This window comes from Labrus mixtus, chromosome 24 (assembly GCF_963584025.1).
Source record: "Labrus mixtus chromosome 24, fLabMix1.1, whole genome shotgun sequence".
Taxonomy (NCBI): domain Eukaryota; kingdom Metazoa; phylum Chordata; class Actinopteri; order Labriformes; family Labridae; genus Labrus; species Labrus mixtus.
Genome location: NC_083635.1, coordinates 8,550,181 through 8,569,949, shown reverse-complemented (window position 1 = coordinate 8,569,949; position 19,769 = coordinate 8,550,181). Strand labels below are relative to the sequence as shown.

General features: G+C 42.3%; 1 protein-coding gene across 3 annotated transcripts in view; it reads left to right on the top strand.

The window, feature by feature from the left end:
* The window catches only part of LOC132959500 (rho GTPase-activating protein 6-like), a 72,031-nt gene that overhangs the window by 41,259 nt on the left and 11,003 nt on the right, over positions 1 to 19,769 (top strand). For all 3 annotated transcript variants that reach the window (XM_061032570.1, XM_061032568.1, XM_061032571.1), the window contains exons 2-3: positions 12,827 to 12,986; positions 16,850 to 16,921. In XM_061032570.1, coding sequence (XP_060888553.1) covers positions 12,827 to 12,986; positions 16,850 to 16,921 — 232 coding nt within the window. The remainder of the gene's footprint in view (positions 1 to 12,826; positions 12,987 to 16,849; positions 16,922 to 19,769) is intronic.

The window sequence follows — 19,769 nt, the reverse complement described above, 5'->3', positions numbered from 1 at the left end:
CGAAAATGTGGGAAGAAACTTTTATTTTGAAGTTCTTTTGTTTTGGGGCCTTTTTGACTGAAGAGAGACAGGAAACGTCGGGAGGAGAGAATGGGGGATGCCAAGGTTTAGATTCAAAACCCACAGCAGCTGCGATGAGGACTTACAGCCTCTGTACATGGGTGTGCGTGACATAGCGCTGGCGGCCCAGGAGCCAACTCCGGCCCTGCACTCGGCTATCGGCGCTCCCAAAAATAACTCAGTCGTATCTGAAGTGACAGCTGTAAGCCACACTTCCTTACATTTGTTTAAATTGACTTGCAAGGACGTTTTAAGTCAGGAAATATTTTTTTTTTTTTTTTGGGGGGGGGGGGGGGGGATTTGACAAGCGGAAAAAAATGTCATAAGAGGAACAAATGGAGTTGCTATGACAACAGCTTGTGAAAGATTAATACCATTAGTTGCTTGAGAAGAAATGGAAGACATTTAAAAAAGAAGGAAAGGAAAGAAAGGAAATAGGGTTCATCTTGTTTTTTTTTCCATTGTCAGAGCTGTCGTGTGTTTGTCAGGACAAACAGGAAGTAAAGGGACAAACGTCGTCTGGCTCTGTGGCACGGTTTCTTACATAACTGCCAATATGGGAGCGTCTGAATGCACATTTATTCGCCCGTTACTGAAACATTTGGACGTTCTGATGTGGAAAAAGGCCGCTGGAGATCATGTTTGAATTGACCTTAAATCAAATCTGTAATAGCTGGAGTCTTCATTCTTTCCCGCGGGAGAACGCTAAGGCCTCCATGCTTTGTCGATGTTATTCTTATTTTTTTTTACGTCCGAGTTCCGCTGCGTTGCGGCCGTTTGGCACAGACGCCGATTCTAATCTCTCCGAAATCTATCCATCTAACATTCCAGGATTGATGGAGGCGCGCGTTATTTCTCTGGAAGTTGTTTCTGCAAAAGCATGTGCCTGTACATGTACATGTATGTGTGTGTGTGTGTGTGTGTGTGTAATTGAGTTCTCACGGTGTGGACATGGTGGAGCTCTCCGACTGTTGCAGGGTTTGATGGGAAAGAAATGCCCGCGGGGCCACTTACACAACCGTTCTGACTGATTGACAGATAAAGAGCACACACACACACACACACACACACACACACACACACACACACACACACACACACACACACACACACACACACACACACACACACACACACACACACACACACACACTACACTACATACTGTATTTGTATTGAATTTCTATTTGTGATAATGGAGGCACACTGAATAGAGCGATTCTTTTTCACATCCAGGTCAGTCATCATCTGAACTCCTCGTTTGTTTATCCATCGAGATGAGGAAAATTGTAGGCAACTATTTTCACTTCCGTGCAGATTGTTATTATTATTTGTGTGTGTGGGGGGGGGGGGGGTATTTCTTGGGTAAAAAAGGCCAAAAGCAATGAGAGACTACTCACCACCAGGTCAGTATCAGAAATGTTCACATGAACCAAGATACGGTGGCACGAGGGCGAGTATGAGAACGAGGAGTTGGACCACAACAAAAAAAAAAAAAGGAAAGATCTCAGGGCCGAATTTCAGCCCGATCGCCCTGGCATCAGTCGAGCCTTTTACACAGATTCACGACGGCAGACCACCGCTCAATCCGCTCTCTCTATGTGAGAGAGAGAGAGGCCTGGGGTCTAGTTCGTTCGAAGCATCTCAATCTGCACAAACTCTTTATTATTCGGGTACGACCTTTGACCCTGACGTTGCTCCAAATTGAATGCATAATCATGACGTCGAATCAAAATTAGAATGAAACTTCAGGAAGTGACCCGTCAGTGTTCTCTGCGGCGGAGCTTGTTGACTGAAATCCGGGCTCACCTCTCTGGAGGTTGAAAGGCAGCAAGTTGTCGCCCGCTCTGTTCTGTTTGGCAGCAGTTAGGCTACCGCTGAGCTGTGACCTTAAAGTGAGTTTCAAATCACTCGGTAACACACACACACACACACACAAAGAGGCCTGGAGGAACTTCAAATAAACATGCATGCAGGTGAAGGAGTGGTGGTGGTGGTGGTGGGGGGGGGGAATGATTGCAGAGACTGCCATCGGGGTGTAATCAATCTGAAGTGGAGCAAGCGATGCATTTTTTTTTTTTTCCGATTTATCAATCTCACATCATCCCCTTTGCCGTGTTCCACGACAATCACTTGGAGAGCTCGGGGATTAAGTAATGATTAACCAGCTTCATTAGCTCAGTCGTCAAGTCTGCAGGAGAGAGAGAGAGGGTGGGGGGCGGAGGAGAATTTACTGACTTGATACAGCTGAATAGGTTGGTTATAGGATTTGTTTTTTGTTTGGCAAACAACAAAAAGGGGAGATGCAATGCTTTGGTACGACATTTTGGCTGACGACGACAGGATATGGAGTCATATATGGGGGGTGGGTGGGGGGTGGGGGATTGTATAGAGAAAAGGTGCGTAAACATGTACATAAAAACTAAACTGGGAAGAACAGAAACAGTGATTTTGAAAACCCCAACTATCAAATCGTAGCCTTGAAATCCAAAGAGGGAGGTAAAGAAAGACGTCAATGGGAGTGAGTGATGGTGAAGCTCTCGGACCAGCCCGAGCAATTTTGGTCGGTGTTTTCCCATCACGCCTTGCAGGCAAATCAGTGGTTTGCAAGTCAAACGAAAGGGCGAGGAGCAATTAGGAGCATGTTAAACACGGCTCCGCCTCACCCAGGTTTCCTCTTGAGGCACGAGGGAACAGCCACTGTGTGCAGAGGGACGAGCGCGTGTTTGAGAGGATGTCACTTGTCTGTGTGGTTTGTGATAATAGATCAAGCCGCCCGTGTTTGTAAGGTGCTCTATGAATCAAGAAGAAGAAACATGCAGATAAAACAGGTGGGTAAAAGAAGTGCAAATACGGGGGGGTGGGGGGGGGGGGGGGGGGGGGGCCCGCCCGCCCGCCCGCCCGCCCGCCCACTCAGAGACGATGTTCTCAATTTGTCTTCCAGCACAGAAACACACAAAATACTTGAGTCCAACTGCAAAAAGGCCGACGTTCAAAACAGAAGTATAAAATATTTGACATGAAACAGGACTGCCAATGACAGCTGATACCCGGACTCATTTTTGGCAGTAATCTGTGGTCTGTGTGCCACCCACAGATCGCTTTGAGCCCCCCACACACACACACACACACACACACACACACACATTACCTCAACCTCTCCCTCTACTATCAACCGCAGTGTTGATACCTAATTTTCTTTTGCTTTACGTAACCCATTATGCAAGAGCCTAAGTCTCCATGGTCGGGGGCCTGATTATGGCTGCGTATTAATCTGTCTTTAAAAATGTTTGAAGTCCGCCCCGGGGATTTAGAAAGTTGCCTGCCAGTGTTTTGGGGGGGGGGGGGGGGGGGGTTTGGAACGCACACTGCAAGTTGCTCATTGTTGTGACCGAGCCAGGAAGGCCTCATTAAATGCAAAAGAAAAAAAAAAAACATATAGTGAAAAGTTTAAACCCTGAGATGAGTGCCAGAAAGAGTTGATTATTGACACACAAGCTCACTCTATCCTCCATGTTTACTTCAAAAAAAAAAAAAACGTACATAAAATGAGTTAAAAAACAGATTTTTAAAAGCAGAATATGTTTGGCTTGCCGTGTTAAAGGTGCAGTATGTAGAATTTTATGACAATGTTTACAATAATTAATTAAAAAAAAATGGCTAAACCTGTTAGAGCCCGACCGATTTATCGGCCAGCCGAAAATATCGCCGATATTAGCATATCCAGTGGCTATCGGTATCGGCTAATATTTATCGCAGCTATGCACCGATATTCAAAAGAGAACTCCAATGATTCACCACAAGCCTCAACGTCATCTTTTCTTATTGTATTGATTGAGAGCCCCCTGGTGGCTGAATTTACACACTGTGCCTTTAAGAAATAAAGACAAAAACGTGATAAAAAACGCTTGCATATTGTCGCAGATGATCAAACTTTAAAAATGCAACACAGACTCAACCAGCTCAAGCTGTGCATTGTTGGAAGAAGTTGTGGAACATTTCAGGGAATAAAAGAGGCCTTGAAATTTGGAGCGTGAAAAATAAAACATTCTTTTGTTTTGACAGTGATGTTCAGCCAGATTTTTGCGTTTTGGTCCCTTTTACTAAAACAAGATAAATGACTGCCACGATAGGCTGCTGTAAACAGAGCTTTTGTTGTCAAGATGTGATTTGGAGAGGAAAAAGAAAAAAGAGGGGACAGAGCGTCCTGTTCTGCACGCTGGAAGAGGACCGAAGTGGACTGAAGTTGCATAATTTGGATAATAGTGGAGGTGCATTTTATTACAGGATTCTTTTCCCTCCTCTCGGCGAGACGGTATGCAACTTACGCAATCCTAATGTAAACCTTTTTTATTTCAGTATTTATGATTTGCCACAGCTTCATAAACTTTGGAGCTTTTCTTGTCATTGCAATGAGTTTTTTTTACGCATTAACCACCATGACTAAGATGAATTCCTCCCATGACCCTCCATGTGGATGACCTCCCATACATTAAGTTGATAACCTCACATTTTACAACCAATGACAAGCCCTGATGATTTCCAACTACTCCCCCATTGAGTTCAAAACTTTGTAAATAACAGGGATCCTTCATTTGGCGGTTATTTTCTCCTCAGGCAGTGTCAGAGACAACCCGAAACAGGTGGAGAAGCCTTATTCATCGTTTTTTTGTACAAACACAACCACACACACACACACCAGCAGCAGCAGCAGCAGCAGCAGCGCTGGTTGACGAGTGATGGTGGTCAGTAATTACAAGCAGATGTGAACCCTGTAGGAGGTTCCAGGTCAGTGAAAACAATCCATTACATGCATGCATGCCGCTAGCCTGTACAAGACACAGAAAGTGTTGAAAAATACGTGTGCATTCCTTCTGGAGTGCGGTCGTGGCACAGGTTCTATGTGCAAGGGTCATTTCAAACCAGCAGAAAACAAACCAAAAAGAACAATGTGAAGAATTTCACAATGTTCCTTTAATGTCTGTTTCCACCACAAGTGATCTCTTCCTGGGCCTCTGCCAGCTTCCTGGAATAGCCTCACACATGTCATCCTTGATTGTAGTTTATACAAAAACAACCAGCATGATCTTTGTTGTCGAGAACACATGCATAAGTAGAAGTACTCTGAGTGGCTACCTGTCACCGGGTTCAACAAGACTAAACCCCTCGAACCAACTGCATCTGTCTGCGACATGGTTATATCATGTGATCGTAAACCAAATGATGAGGTAGAAATGTGAGAAGTGTCCAATTGAGACAAGCTCCAAAAAGCCCATAAATCCAATAAGGTCCTTTATTCAGTTGACCATTTTTACAGCAACTCTTTGCCTGTTGCCAAAAATCGAAAGATAGGTCGAGTCAGCATTTTCAACATGGAAACCACCGCCATCACCAGGCTTCAAAAAGCCTCTTCATAAACCAACGGGTGATGTCCCCGAGGCTACGTCTATGCGTTATACACTGTGGGGTGGGGATTGACAAAAATGCCTTTAAAATGTTTGCCTTTATTGTCTTACAAGTCAGTAACGCATTCTTCCTGCTGCAACCCAAAGCTTGACCTTGGTTCAACCCAACACAGAAATTTACAAATTGATAATATGGAACCATGTTGGATTTAAGTCCATCTCTAAAGGTATACATTCGGAATAAATACTAAATACCATGACAACAAAGAACTGGACATTTACCGGAAATGTAAGGCTTTAAGGTGATGACACTGCTTGACTATCAGGAGGATTTCAGGACGGGTGTATCGCCCATACTTGAAAGCAAACAATCCAACACTTGTGGAAACATCTCATTGCCAATGCCAAATGTACGAGAAACAAATAAGAGTTTAGATTTTTCTCTGGGAAACATGAATGCAATGCAGACAAAAATGACGTCAATCTGTCTAAAATGTGTACAGATATTGGAAGGACCATTTGGAAGACCAATCAAAAGTCGGCCTCAGTTGAATTATCATGCTAGTAGGGTTGGTAAAAATAGAAGTGGCATGGACGCTCCCAATCAATATGATTACGTCATTGGTGATCCGCCAATCATTTCTATTGCTTTTACTCATTAACTGACTGTGTTGCCGAACCAAAGCTTTAAAGTTGTGTAATGTTGCCTTACAGTATCACCTCAATCACAAAGACTGAATAGAATCAATTATGCCGCCTTCCGCTTAGGCATGTGTTACACGGATCCAGCTTTTTCTAAGGGTCAGATCTGATTGGAGTCTCGCAGGATTTCCACCGTGTTCATTGCTCAAGCCAGTGGATTAAAAGCTTAACAGGGTTTTTTTTTTTTTTTCCTGAAAAGAGGATTGCTTACTCTTGTACACGGTTTTAATAAGGATCTTTCCAGCAGCACTCGAAGGCACCGAGTGTGTGTGTGTGTGAATACATTTCTTGGAGGGGTTAGATGTTGTTTCATGTACACTCATGTTTTAGGACTGGATGGGGACACAGTTTTGTTCGATGTGTTGTCTCAGCGCTGCAGGCCAATAACGACCACGCTGATGTCTCTGGCGGGTCAGAGGGTTAATGAGCAGGAAATTAATAGCTTTGAAGCTTATTACCTGCTACACAATAGCATGGTGCTGTGAAATAGTCAATAAGGGCAATAATGACCGACAGTGGGATGGACTAATGCATCGATTTCTGTGGTGAAAAACATGCAATTTCTGTTTTCAAATTAGCTTGACGTAAAATGTGATGACGGCATCACACTGATGCATGTTTGCCTCTGCCTGTGTGTGTGTGTGTGTGTCCAACGTGGGTTACCATGGCAATTTTGCTCTCACTTCCCCAGCCTTTTTTCATCTTTTTATTTTGTGTGTATGCGTTGCCATAGAAACGGACATATTCTTATTTTTTCACCCAAGGTGCTGTTTTTTTTTTTTTTGCGCCACTTATCCCTTTGTCTGAAATAGAATAGAAACCACATGCTGCAGTGCACTGTATGTCATAACTGGGCATTAGTCATCTAACCGCACGGTGCTCGTCCAGTCAGCACAGTGATTAATCGCTCCAGTGTTACATCTGTCAGATGGGAACACAGAGTAACACAAACAGTGATTAATTAAAAGAAACTGTGGTCTGAGGCTTTACATAACATTTTACATGCCAAACATTCACTGGGAACCATCAATCTGCCATGTGAAGCATTTAAAACCAGTATGTAAACCTGGTGTGTAACACACTATCAGCAACTGAAAGGGGATCTGCATCATAAGCTGTAAATCACCAAGTAATAAATGGTTCACAATGTGCCACTTTGTAATAGTGTGTAACAAGTGGTGCATGTTATAAATGGATTTTAACACCTTGTGATTTAAATGCAAACAAAGACAAGTAGAGCTGCACCAACGATTGTTAAACTACATATTATTAAAAGAGTAGTTAGTGGTTAATGGTTTTGGGACATCCCCAACATTCCCAACACGGTGTCTGGGCCGCCCAAGAGGGGTTTGAGGCTCTGTCTGCTCTTAGGTTTTCAAAATTAGATTGGCACATATGAACTAGAATCAGGATAAAACACTTACTGGATAGTATAAATCAGCCAATCAAGGCAGAGCTGCTTCTCAGTGTGTTAGATATTTGTGGCATCATAGTGGTGTAAACACTTTAAAGGTCACATATTATCGTCCTTTTCAACCAGTCTAAATAAGTCTCAGAACTCTCCAAAACATGTCTGTGAAGTGTCTTGTTCTAAATCCACTCTGATCCTGTATTTGATCATGCCTATAAACTCCTCTATTTCAGCCCTGCTCAGAACAGGCTGTTTTTGTGTCTGTACCTTTAAATATGTAAATGAGCTGTGTCTGACCACGCCCCCTGTCTGGAAGGGCTCGGGTTTCTTGGGCTTTCTTGCACCACGCCCTATTGTTGACTGTGAGAAGGCAGACTCAGAGGCCAGAACACACACCTAGCTGGGGGCGTGTCACCCACCTGGGGGAGGGGCTACTGCCCTTTGTGATGTCATGAAGGGAAAATCTCCAAACAGTCTGTTTGAGCACCCGTTTTCTGAAAAGTGGAGCAGGCAAAAGACGGAGAGGATGGACTTTTCTCATAATGGGGGGTTTGTAGACAGACTAGAGACACACTTAACGCAGATGAAAGCAGGATTGCACGATATTCTGTTCTGATATATAGAATATATCTGTATATTGTTGAACTTAATGTAAAATTCAAGCAAATATACTTAAGAAAAATTACATAAGTTTATAAAACCAGGTGATAAATGCAGGCAACTAGTATATGAGCAAAATTCTAAAGGGAGTTCAAGTGAACTTTTCACCAAGCTGTTGTTTGTCTTTGGTGAATTGCACACTTAAATCACGCCTTGCATTCTTCGTCTGTTTATATCCTGCACAGCATATTCCTTATTTATCCTGATTTATCTCTGCCCGTGCTTAATTCGATTAAGTGAAGCAAAGTGGCGGAAAATACCATTTGTTAAACTCCAGATTATCTGATTAAGAACTGCTCGGCCATTCCAGCAAACATCATGGGTGGGGGGATTGAGAGTTCTAATAAATAAAAGAGGAAAAAACGGATGATGGCGGTCGTGTTGAGGCTTAGCAACCGGGTTTATATTTTGGAGACAAACATTAGCAGTTGAAAGATTTGTGACACTCGCTTGCATGGCGAGATTTGTCTCTTTACAGGCTATGCAAACAGTGTTACATCTCACTAAGCGTCCGCGTCATACTGGGAGCTGAAGTTATGGATGCTTTGGTTGCATTTTTTTTTCGAAGGCATTCTTTGTTACGGTAGCTTGACGTTGGTGAGATGAGGAGCAGGAATACATTTGTGAATTTGTGGCCTTGTAACATGTGATCCTGTTTAAGTTGATGGGATACAGTCTTTCCCCTAGGTTTACAGCGTTGGGGGGGTGGGGACAAGCTGACATTCCGACATGCCGACACGGCGACCCGACGACACAAACACTTGAAGGAATCTTGGTGTTCATGTGTTACTTTTAATGGCAGCTGTCCTTTTCTATCGGAAAGGTATCCTTAAATGACTTCTTTCCCTGATTTCTGACTCTATCCACTATCCTATCCCTACAATAAAGGCACAAAAAGCCCAAAAATAAATCTTAAAAACTGCCCCCCCCAATATAATGGTAGGGGGAACACTGGGATAGATAAAAATATGATGGGGCTTGGTAATGGTTATCCCAAACATAAGTATTTACACCACTAATATGGGCAAAGAATTTAGCATTAATGTTCGACCTTCATAAAAGTGACAACTTTAGAATTCTTACTGGCCAGGATAGTTTTCTTATCAAGAACTCAAACAGACTTTTCACTTTGCCAAGCAGATTGTGTGTTAGCTTCTGCTGCCGGCCAGGGTTTGGATGTCTGGCCATGTAAAGTTGGCCATTGATTTGAAATGAATCACGGCCAAATTGGATCCAACATCAGTTGCTCTAATCAGTAAAGTGTTTATTTAAAGCTTTAATCTTTTGTTCTTTCGTCCACTTGAAGCTTTTTTTCCCCCCATATTTTGTTCACTACATTTGCTTTATCGAAAAGAAAACCCTGGACTCCAAGTTGTGACCTTGGCATTTTTGTGGGAATTTTGAGTTTATAGTGACATGTGGGAAAGTTGGGGAAAAAACACAACATGTGATGAGTGTGCTTGTTTAGTTATTTTTAGACTCAAGTGACTTAAATTTGACTACTTTAAGCAAGTATTTTCCCAACCATTCTTTTCTTTGGCCTTATCTACCAGAACCAAACTAATTCCAATTATATGCAAAGTCCCCTGACAATAAAACTCACTCTGAGTCTGATTCTAACAAGCAGTTTGGAGAGAGCCGCAGCCTTAATATGTTCAAAATGAAATGAGTACTCATTGGGGATTTGCCCCTTGTACTGCAGCCTGCTGTTTTATCAATCAGACTGTGTCAAGAGCAGAAAAATGCAACAGTTGTAGGGCACAGAATTGATCTGCATTGTTAGCCAAACAGCTAGCCAGAGAGCCACTACCAAGGGTAATTACTTGAGATGCAGTGATTGTGAAAATCAGGGCTGATACCGTGTTTAAAGTAACCATTGCCAAAAGCCGACTGATAAATCGGCCAGCCGATAATATCGGCCGATATCAGCATTTGAGGATGAATGCAATACATGTGTAAATCTAAATCTATCTCTACAGATCAAAGATAGATATCGGCCGATATATCGGTATCAGGTTTATTCCTCTCTAATATTGATATCGGTACCGGCCCCAAAAAATCCAATATCGGTCGGGCCCTAATAGAGATACCAATGTTTTTCTCATGACTTGTTTTGGTGTAAGATGTCACAATGCCATCTTTGTCTCTAATGTTTGTAAAAGAAAACAGATACGAGTCTGTCCAACAGATGACTTCCTCTTCCCAATACAAAACATCTTCTTAAAGACGATCATAATCCGTCTCCAAAGCTCTATTAAAAAGAGATCAACACTGTCATTAAGTCTTTGGTCTCACAGTTTTTCACAATCGGTTAAGGTTTGAAAATAGTCGTTTGTAGCCAGCTTAAGTATGCTATGTTACTATCTGAATGCACGATCATGCTAAAAAGCAAACAAACAGTGCTTGTGAAAGGAATATATATAAAGGATAACTTAATGGTTGCAGCCAGGGCAAGAAAAGAATCGCTTAACAAGAGGCTACTTTGTCAAAAGTTAAACCATGCAGGTTGGCTCTGGAACGTCTCGGTTTGTAAATTTGAATAGAGTCACTGTAGGTCACATCGGCTTTCAGCTCATTGTGGCCAGACTCCAGCAGTGGCATCAGGAATTAGTCTTCGTCTTACCCTCTTCTGTCAGCATTCCAGGGGTTTTCGTAGTTTGACACTTAAGAACTGAAGCTCATCCATCCCCTTCAGAACCCCACGGGGCAGAACCAGCCTGACCGAGCAGAGGCCTCCAATTTAACTTTTCCAACTGTTTGTCTTTTCTTTTTGCGGCATGTGTGTATGTACATGTGCATTTGCGAGTGTGCCCCTTCACGCTGCGAGTGAGGTCAAGCAGTAGGGAAAAGGGCTTCCTCGGCCAGCGATAAGGAATGGCATACACAAGTGCGCGCGTACAAAATAAAACACACACAGCTGTGCTCTACTAAAGGGGGGGGGGGGCAACATGCAACTTCTTCCCACTGGACTAGTTACATGCTGGTCTGCACACAATCTCAGAGGGCTCTACAGGTTGCCTCTGTCCACATCTTGTTTCCCTCCCATGGCTGAATGACAGCTCTGTTGCTTCACTACACCGAGAGGGGGGCTTTTAACAAGAGGGCTAGCAGGCAAATTCATGTTTGTTTTTTACCATACAGGACAATATGATACAGTACAGTATGGTCATTGATTTCCCCCAAACGACAACCAAGTGGCCTTTTTTTCCGCTTTTCAAACAACCTTACACCTCATCAAAACACTAAACTACACAAAGCCAACATGTGTACCCAGAGGAACACCTAAAGATTCACATTTTGATGCATAGGGCAGTTTGTTGGGTTGCAGTGTTAAATGAGTTGCTCAGAGAAATCTGTTTCCCCACAAGACTCGACGAGTAAACATCATTCCAAAAGGTCAACAGGATGGAATTTTATTTCTTCAAGATAAAAACTGACGCAAAACGATTTTGCTCCGCTTGCAGCCGAACAAAATCAAGAGCTCATGAACACAGACACATTAGAGTAGACTTGTAAGCCCTCAGTCTGGATAAGGCATTAGATAAATTGCAGCAGTGTCTCCTCGCTTTTCTTTTTTCCCCTCCGTCTTAACCTCTCCCTCTTTCTGACCTCCTCTCTCGCAGTAGACGGGGAAAGGAATGCATGACGAGTGATTCAGATGACTCGAGTGTTCAAAGCGGTCTCAGGCAATTCATTTGAATTCACTTCAATCTATTCCACCTTGATCAGAGATGAAGCCAAAAGCTGCAATGTTAACCTGCCTGGGGATGAAAAATGAGCGCGTTCTATACCCTATCGTAACTACATCTCCTCCTCCACATATGCTCTGCGCTCTTAATGCTGTTTAATGTGCGCAGAGAACATATTGCAAATCCATCAGTTTGAGGCCTTGCCATGTCCTCAACTGCTCTTAAGAGAAGGACCAAACTTTTTCCTACACACATGCAATATCTCAGTTTATCTCCCCAAGTATGGTATTTGATTTCGCAACATTTGGTTTGGATGAATATGTACATATGTTCCGTTATGAATGCAAACTTGTAGATTTCCAGCTTGTCATATTAGTTCGGTAATTTTTATGATTGTGATTACTGGTTCTACATTTTATTGAATACAATCTACCCCCAAGCTCATCGTTGATTACCATCATGTTAAAAAAAAGCTTTTTCCATACTGTCTTTATTATTTAAAGAAAGCAAACGCCAACTCTTTGCCCTTACTCTGCCTCCTAATCTTGTATTTTCCTCATCCTTATTATAGGCTGTAATAGTGGAAACAAAAAAAGGACAGAATTATAACCCTACTCTGCAGGTTTTAGATGTGAAAAATGTTTTCTTGCTTCATAATTTGGGCTTTCCTCAGCATTGCTTCCATATGGAAAGCTAAAAAAACAGTGGTATGGTGGCTTCCTAGTGCCATGTCCTGTCAGCATTAGTTGCTAAATCAGCAAGGCTTTTAGCAACTAATGAGCTAAACATTTTTGTGAACTCATGATCTCTTTTTTAGATGGAAAGCAGCAGAAACAGGTTACATAAAAACTTGCACATTCTCGTCTTATAGTTTGTTTGTTACTTTTTTCCCACCCCAGGGTGACTTCACATGGAGCAGCATGTCGGGGCGGAGCGTACGTCTGACGCCAGTCGCCATCCAGAGTCTGTCGGAGCTGGAGAGGGCCAAGCTGCAGGAAGTGGCCTACACTCGCTTGCACCAGGACTATGACCTTGGATGTCAGATAACCATGCCAAAAGGTTGTGGAATGAGTATTTATTTTTTTACGCATGTTGCAAAGCAAAGTTCAACAGTGTTATGTCATTTTTATGTCTGTTAGTTCGGGATGGGTGGCATTTACTGCTTCAGCAAACTTCAGATAACGTCAAGCTTTCAAGACCTAAACATTTACGTGGCTGTTAACTGTGACAAACCCATCTGGGATTGAGTCCGGAACTTCTCCATCTCTCAAACGCCACTCTTTTGATATTCTTAACCCTCCGGTTTGCTGTGTAAGCTAACTGCATCTACTTTCAAGTGTCCCATAAAGTAAAGCCTCTGACCACATCCTCCTGTCACGCCTCGAGTGTATCTAAGGGAAGTCGTGTTGGATCTGTGTTTGGGGAAGTCGTGACAACACATGGGTGTAGATATAAACCACTTCACATTGGGATCGGGTGCTTCCTGTTGGACGTGGTATCTGCTGACTCCCCCTGCTCATAATGACACGCAACTCCCTTTCTGCAGCAGCTAAGGGCGGAGTGCACTCTATCACCCAACAAGTCCCCATGTAAACCCTTTTAAAAAGTCTTGTTCCTGTGCTGCTACGTTAAAGCTAAACAACTGTATTTTGGTCCAATGAGGGAGTAAAGGTTTGGAAAATGACTAAATTAGGCAAATGAATCCAGATAAAGCAGAACTCGGCAGACCACTGCACGGAAACTGGTGGACTTCATGTGGTTTGTTTCCCAGCAGGAACACCCACGCTAAAAATATGCATCACTAAGATAAAAAAGCAATGTATACGTATCGTACTCAAAGTGAGGCAGTGGTTCAAACTATGGGGCAAAACTCCCAGGGGTGGCTTGGACACATAACAGGGTCAAGACAGGGGAGTGGCCAGGGCACGGTTGGCCAAGGCACGGCCCCCTTGATTGGCCATCCCAGGTGTCATTCCAAAAATTGGAGTGGAAATGACAGAAAAAAAGTCTGAGAACCACTGAGGTCAGACAAATGAGGGGGCACAATAAAAACAAGTTAATAACCATCACAACTATGTGAGCACATTGCTACTTACAGTGAAATGAATGACATCAAAAACTTGAATATCTGCTTTTATAGATAATGTGTTGACCAGGATGAGACAGGATTGAACTTGGGAATATGGTGATAACGCATTGGAATAGAAGTAGTGGAATCAGCAGAGACCAAATAATGCTCAATAAGCGCCAAAGAAGCTGAATCATACGTGAAACAGTAGTAGATCCCCATAAAAAGCAACCTTGTTAGCTTTCCCTTTCCTGGTAAAATGCTCAAGTCTTAATACTTTCTCCTCTTGAAGACAAAAACTCAAATGGAGATGACATCATCAGGGTTAGAGACTTCAACAGTTTTAACAATGTGGGTACTGAAGAACCCCCCAGGTTAGCCGCACTAATTTTTATGCAGCAGAAATAATATTATTGCCTCCCTCTCTCATTTATCATCTCAAGACAGCTCGATTGTACCTTTTGTTAAACGCACTTGATTAGAACAACGAGCAACTGGCTTGTTTACATTTTGCCTGATTAGTCGAGTGCTATGTTTTCAGACCAAATCCTGTTATCAGACGGGTCACTTCTAGCTTACACAATGCACAGCGTGCACAATTTCCTTATACACTGTATAGGAGTGGATTGGCAGTCGCCACAGCACTATAGTGCAGCCCGTGGATTATCCAGGGCCTCGCATTCCAGCTGAAGGTTAAACCTCTCCCCAGCATGATTTAATACGTACTTGTCTGTGTTGCTTATGAATTCCAGAGCCCCTAACGGCTGCCATGTGCTTGCTAGGGAAATATTTCAACTCGTGTGTACGAGAGAGAGAGAGAGAGTGTGTATATGTGTGATTGCTATTTCAGCGCCGCTAATGTGGGCGTTAAAGCCCCGCTGTTTCTCATATTTACCCGGGGTGCCAAGGGTCATGTTTCTAGAGTTTCTCCCAAGAGCAAAAAACAGAGTTTATAGTGAAATAGAACCAAGAGAGACATAATGAGATGGGATGAGGGTGTGATGAGAAAAGAAGCAAAGGTTCATCAGAATGGTTGGTAGTTGGGTTGGGGGTGGGGGAGGTTTTTTGGAGGTTTGGGGGATTTCCGTACGGCTTTGAGAGCCATCCGTCAAAAATCCAAACCATTTCCTATCTCTGCTTCTCCCTTCTCTCTCTCTCTGCCTTCAGTCTCCATCAAAACATCTGCTTTCTTTCTCCAGTGTCACACCCCTTCCCACCTATTTTTCTCCAAAGATTTCACTTCCAAGTTGTGAGTTTTTCTTTCAGCTTGGACTCCTTAAAGTTTCCAAATATATCACCACAATGGCAGCACATTGATAATCAAAGACAAGCAGCAAAGTCAGACTCGTTCAGATGTGTGGATAAAATTGGACACATGCTGAAACTGAACCTGCTCATTGACGTAACCGACAAATGCTACCATCAAAACGTATGTTGGGAGTTGGATAGAGTTTCACGAGTGACTCATTTGATACAGCAGAGGGAACATCTGGGGGTTCAAACTGAGGCTGCTGCACCATTACTCCAAAGCATGCCTCTCCGCATGGGTCCAAAATGATCTGTACAAAGTTGGTTTTGGATTCCAGACACCAAACAGAACAAAGTGACCGAGTGATAGCATCGGAAGTTTGCTGAGGTTTCACAAACTGACATCCTGGCCCCCTAGACGAGGAGTCTGAGGCTTTCATGTCGCCTGTGCCATGATTTCCAGATCTTCCTGATCATTAATCAGGAGTCATCCATCATGTGGACGGCTGACAAAGTGGCCTTCCTTCTTTAAGTGCACTTCAGTCCAACAAACCTGGATCTAAAGTGCTCACATATGCATAAAAAACCTCCCTTTTGGATCAACTGAGGGATCTTTTTTTGAAAAACAAGTGTTGTTTCCTGTTGCTTCAGAGGTTATTACTTTCTAGTTTTCAAAGTAGGACTTGTAACATTAATAACCGAGACCACTTGAAAAGACAGATGCCCTGTAGGTAGCATTGCAACAATATCAGAAACCCTTCAGCGACAGCCTGAAATGGAACAGTTGTGTGGAGTCCAGTCGTTAGGGAAATTGGCTGAGAGCATTTGCATTTGAATAACACGAGTCAGGACTGTGATATATGGCTTTTTTGATATTTTGTCCCGCCAGTAGTTTTCAGGTTCCAATTTTGCCAGTATACTTGGCCATTCCATTCGACAATGATAATCAAAGAGAGGGTTAAAAATATCAACTGTTAAATAAAAAGGTCTGAATATGTTGAGGTATAACTTAGGACCTGACCGATATGGGAATTTTTGGAGAATGATAAAGCTTGTTTTAATCCATACAGCGCCCTCTGCTGGTGAAAGAGAAGTGCTAGTGTAATACAATGAAACTCAAATTAAATGGCATTTGACTGGTGAATAAATCTAGTAATATCTGCGCATGTCTGAGATAAAATTAGCCGATATTGAAAGTCACTGGCTATGATAATATCGGCCGGTATTATCGGCTGACTGATGAATCGGTCAGGTTCTAGTATGAAGACTACAAATGTATTTTTCACAGTAAACATGGTTAAAAAAAAAAAAACATGCAAAAACAGCGCAACTATGGTATTACAGTACACTGTTTATGTTAACCCCAGCCCCTTGTAGATAAACTATATAAGTGATTTAACACAATCATCTGCCGACTAATACCAAAGCTGACCCTGTCTGACGTTTCAGTTAACTGGATTTGAGTTCATAAACAGGTTCTCCCCTGTGGTTAATTGAAGTCTGCATTCCTGACGTAAGCTTATTAGAAAGAAGCGAGATAAGATTCGGCAGATATGGAAACCATTTGCTACCCCTGATTTATTTTCTTGTTTTTCTTCCGGCACAGATGGACAGAAGAGGAAAAAGTCGTTGAGAAGGAAGTTGGACTCGCTTGCGAAAGAGAAGAGTAAAGACAAAGGTACGCCAAGTTCTTTTATACAAGTTCACAGGGTTTTCTCTTTTTGTTCTCCCTTTTGTTTTTTTTCCCAGTCCTTGTCACGACTCTAACACCAGCTCTTCAGTGAGACAGAAGGCCAGACTATGGTCTCCGCACCTCAGGCAGGTGAACAGCGAGGTTATAAAAACACACTTTCTTCTTACTGGGCTTTGACAGTTTATATTTAGCTTAAAGTGAAGGGACTCCTTGTAAGGGGACCGGCTCTGAGAAGCAGCCACTCTGCTGCATGAAGAGAAAATTTGGCAGAAAGAGAGAAGAAAGAGGAGTGCAGTTGCAAAGAGAAGCAGGAGATAAAATAAGCTTTTCTTCTCAAGTTTGTGAGAATGTGGTTGCTGACGCATGCCTTGATTACGATATCAAGTCATTGGTATGTGAGAAATGTACACACTACTGCAGATTGTAGCTCAACCTGCAGTATTCTCAAGTGACTGACAGGAACAGCTAGTATAAATCAGGCGACCGATTTTTGGGGGCGATGCCGATATCGCCTTTTTCGTGCAATAAAATCTTTAAATTACTTGTAACAGATGGCTTTATATATTGGTGAAACCTAGAGTTGCAACGCAAGCACTGTAGCATCCTCTTTCATTCACTTCCATAGTAAAATGGACTGTCAACTTGGCGCCAGATAGCACATATCTTACCCTCTGCTTCCAACATTAAAGTCAGTTTGGTGTTTTAAGGCATTTACGATACATTTCAGATTTGATTCAGAATTTTCGTTGTTTCCAGATTGCCACTGGTTGACATGGTTGCTGTTGTTTCCTACATACGAGTGCGACCTGGATTTAACAGCATACAGATTATTTTCAGAAAGTGAACCAAAAGCCAAGTTAAATAGTGCTGTCAAGCACGCAAAAATACCTTTGTATCCCCCAGTACACAAATTGGACTTCCATTGGTGCCATCTTTGTTAGCCTTGGAATAAGCTTGGAATTATTTGCTGCTAGAGTTAAGTACCAGAAACAGCTGTCAAGCTCTGAGTGTTAAGATTATTAAGATGATGAGGATCCTTCAGTATGCTACAGCTGCGTTGGCTGAACATACTGCACATGCTTTGGCTACATTGAAGTGGATCATTCCAATGGCAAATGAGGCAACTGTGAGTATAGTGGCAGGTTTTTTTTTGGATAGATATCCCGAAGGAAACTTTCAGAAAAAGTTATTGCTGAACAAATACTTTCAGTTCTATATATTATGTAACGTAAATGTTCCAGTTTTCCCTCCTCTTGAGTCCATGTCTGGTCCTGCTCGTCCATAAACAGATGGCTCAGATGGAGCTGTGGTTTCATCTGCCAAATTTGTTTTCAGTTCAATCTTCTCTCATGGTCTCTGGGAAAGAAAAAGCCTTGTGTTTCACTTTAAAGCAGGCAAGTGTTTTTATAGTTCTGTATTTTTCATGTTGTAAACTCAACCAACTGTGCACAACAAAAGTTTGATGTTATTTAAAACTTCCCGAGGCCATTAGAGACTTTCTTTCTGCTTGGACTTTAATTGCATCAAAGAAAACAAGAAAGAAAACAAGAAAGAAGAAAAAGTTGCGGTGCTGTTCCCTCAGTGTCTGCAGGCCTGGAAAATGTAGATTCATGAAAATCTGACATGACTTGATGAATATGGTCTGGTTGTGGATGAAGTGCTGAGCAATATGTTGGCAGTGCATCGGACATTATGGGATCCAGATTGGGCAAGAGTGTATGTGCATGTCTGTGTTCAGGTTACATAAGCCCAACTGCAGAACAAATTTGTTGTGTCACAGTGTTAGCGGTCATGTTGTTCACGAACCACGGCGCTCCAGTTGTGGTTACGGAATGTATTTTTGAGTTCTCGTCCTCAGTTTTCCTTTGATTGCTTTCCCCCCACACATACATGGCCACACACATTTATTGAACAGCTGGGCATGTGTTTTCTCAACAGCTAGCTCCAGCTTTTGGGAATCCAATGGAATATATCGCCTATGATGGCCCAGTATGACATCATTTCTGTCTGAAGTTAGCCTTGTTCATATCTGCAACAAGCTCCAAGTTCATTGCAATGCCTTTGTATAAACTCTTGCCTAACTATGTCACTTGCAACTTCTTGCCAAAGCTAACTCAACACTGTCTTTCGTCATTCCTCCACATGAGTAAAAATGGAACAAAAGAGCTGGATAACATGCTGGTTGTTATGTTTCATCGCTGAGAGGATTCTAAAAATTGGCCTTGAGAGGATTCTAAAAATTGGCCTCCATGGAGACTTAGACATTTGCCTGTGGTAGAGAATCATCAGAGTTGTGTTATTATGGTGAAAAGGACCAGAATTAGTGGTCTGTCAAAGCTTGAACTTGCTTTCTGTGATGTCTTATTTTGGAAAACAGATGCTGTCGCCCTGTAGGAGCTTTTATTGATGCAGTAAATGTGTTTGGAGGCGTTTATCATGTGTAAAAGGCCAGTGATAAAGACTTTAAATGGAGATATGTTTGATGTTTCTGGAGTTACAGAGTTGTAAAGCTATTTTTGGAAGTTGCTTATAGGGTTGTCAGACTTACACTATCTAAAACTTTGATAAGATCGGAGTAAAAATCAAAGGTTTTTGATACCACAGCAACAACAACAGAAGCTTAGGCACCTGATATTGGGTAATTTCTTGTTTTAAATGACCAATAATTGCAAGCAAACTCCTGGACACTGTATTAATTGAACAAATACATTGGAAACACTTTCAGTATAGAAACATTGCAAATGAATTTGTGCAATTAAGGCAGTGAAATCAATTGGTTGTCTTACGATAAAACTTCCTATTGCAGCTTACTTTTGTTCTTTTGTCATTCCGT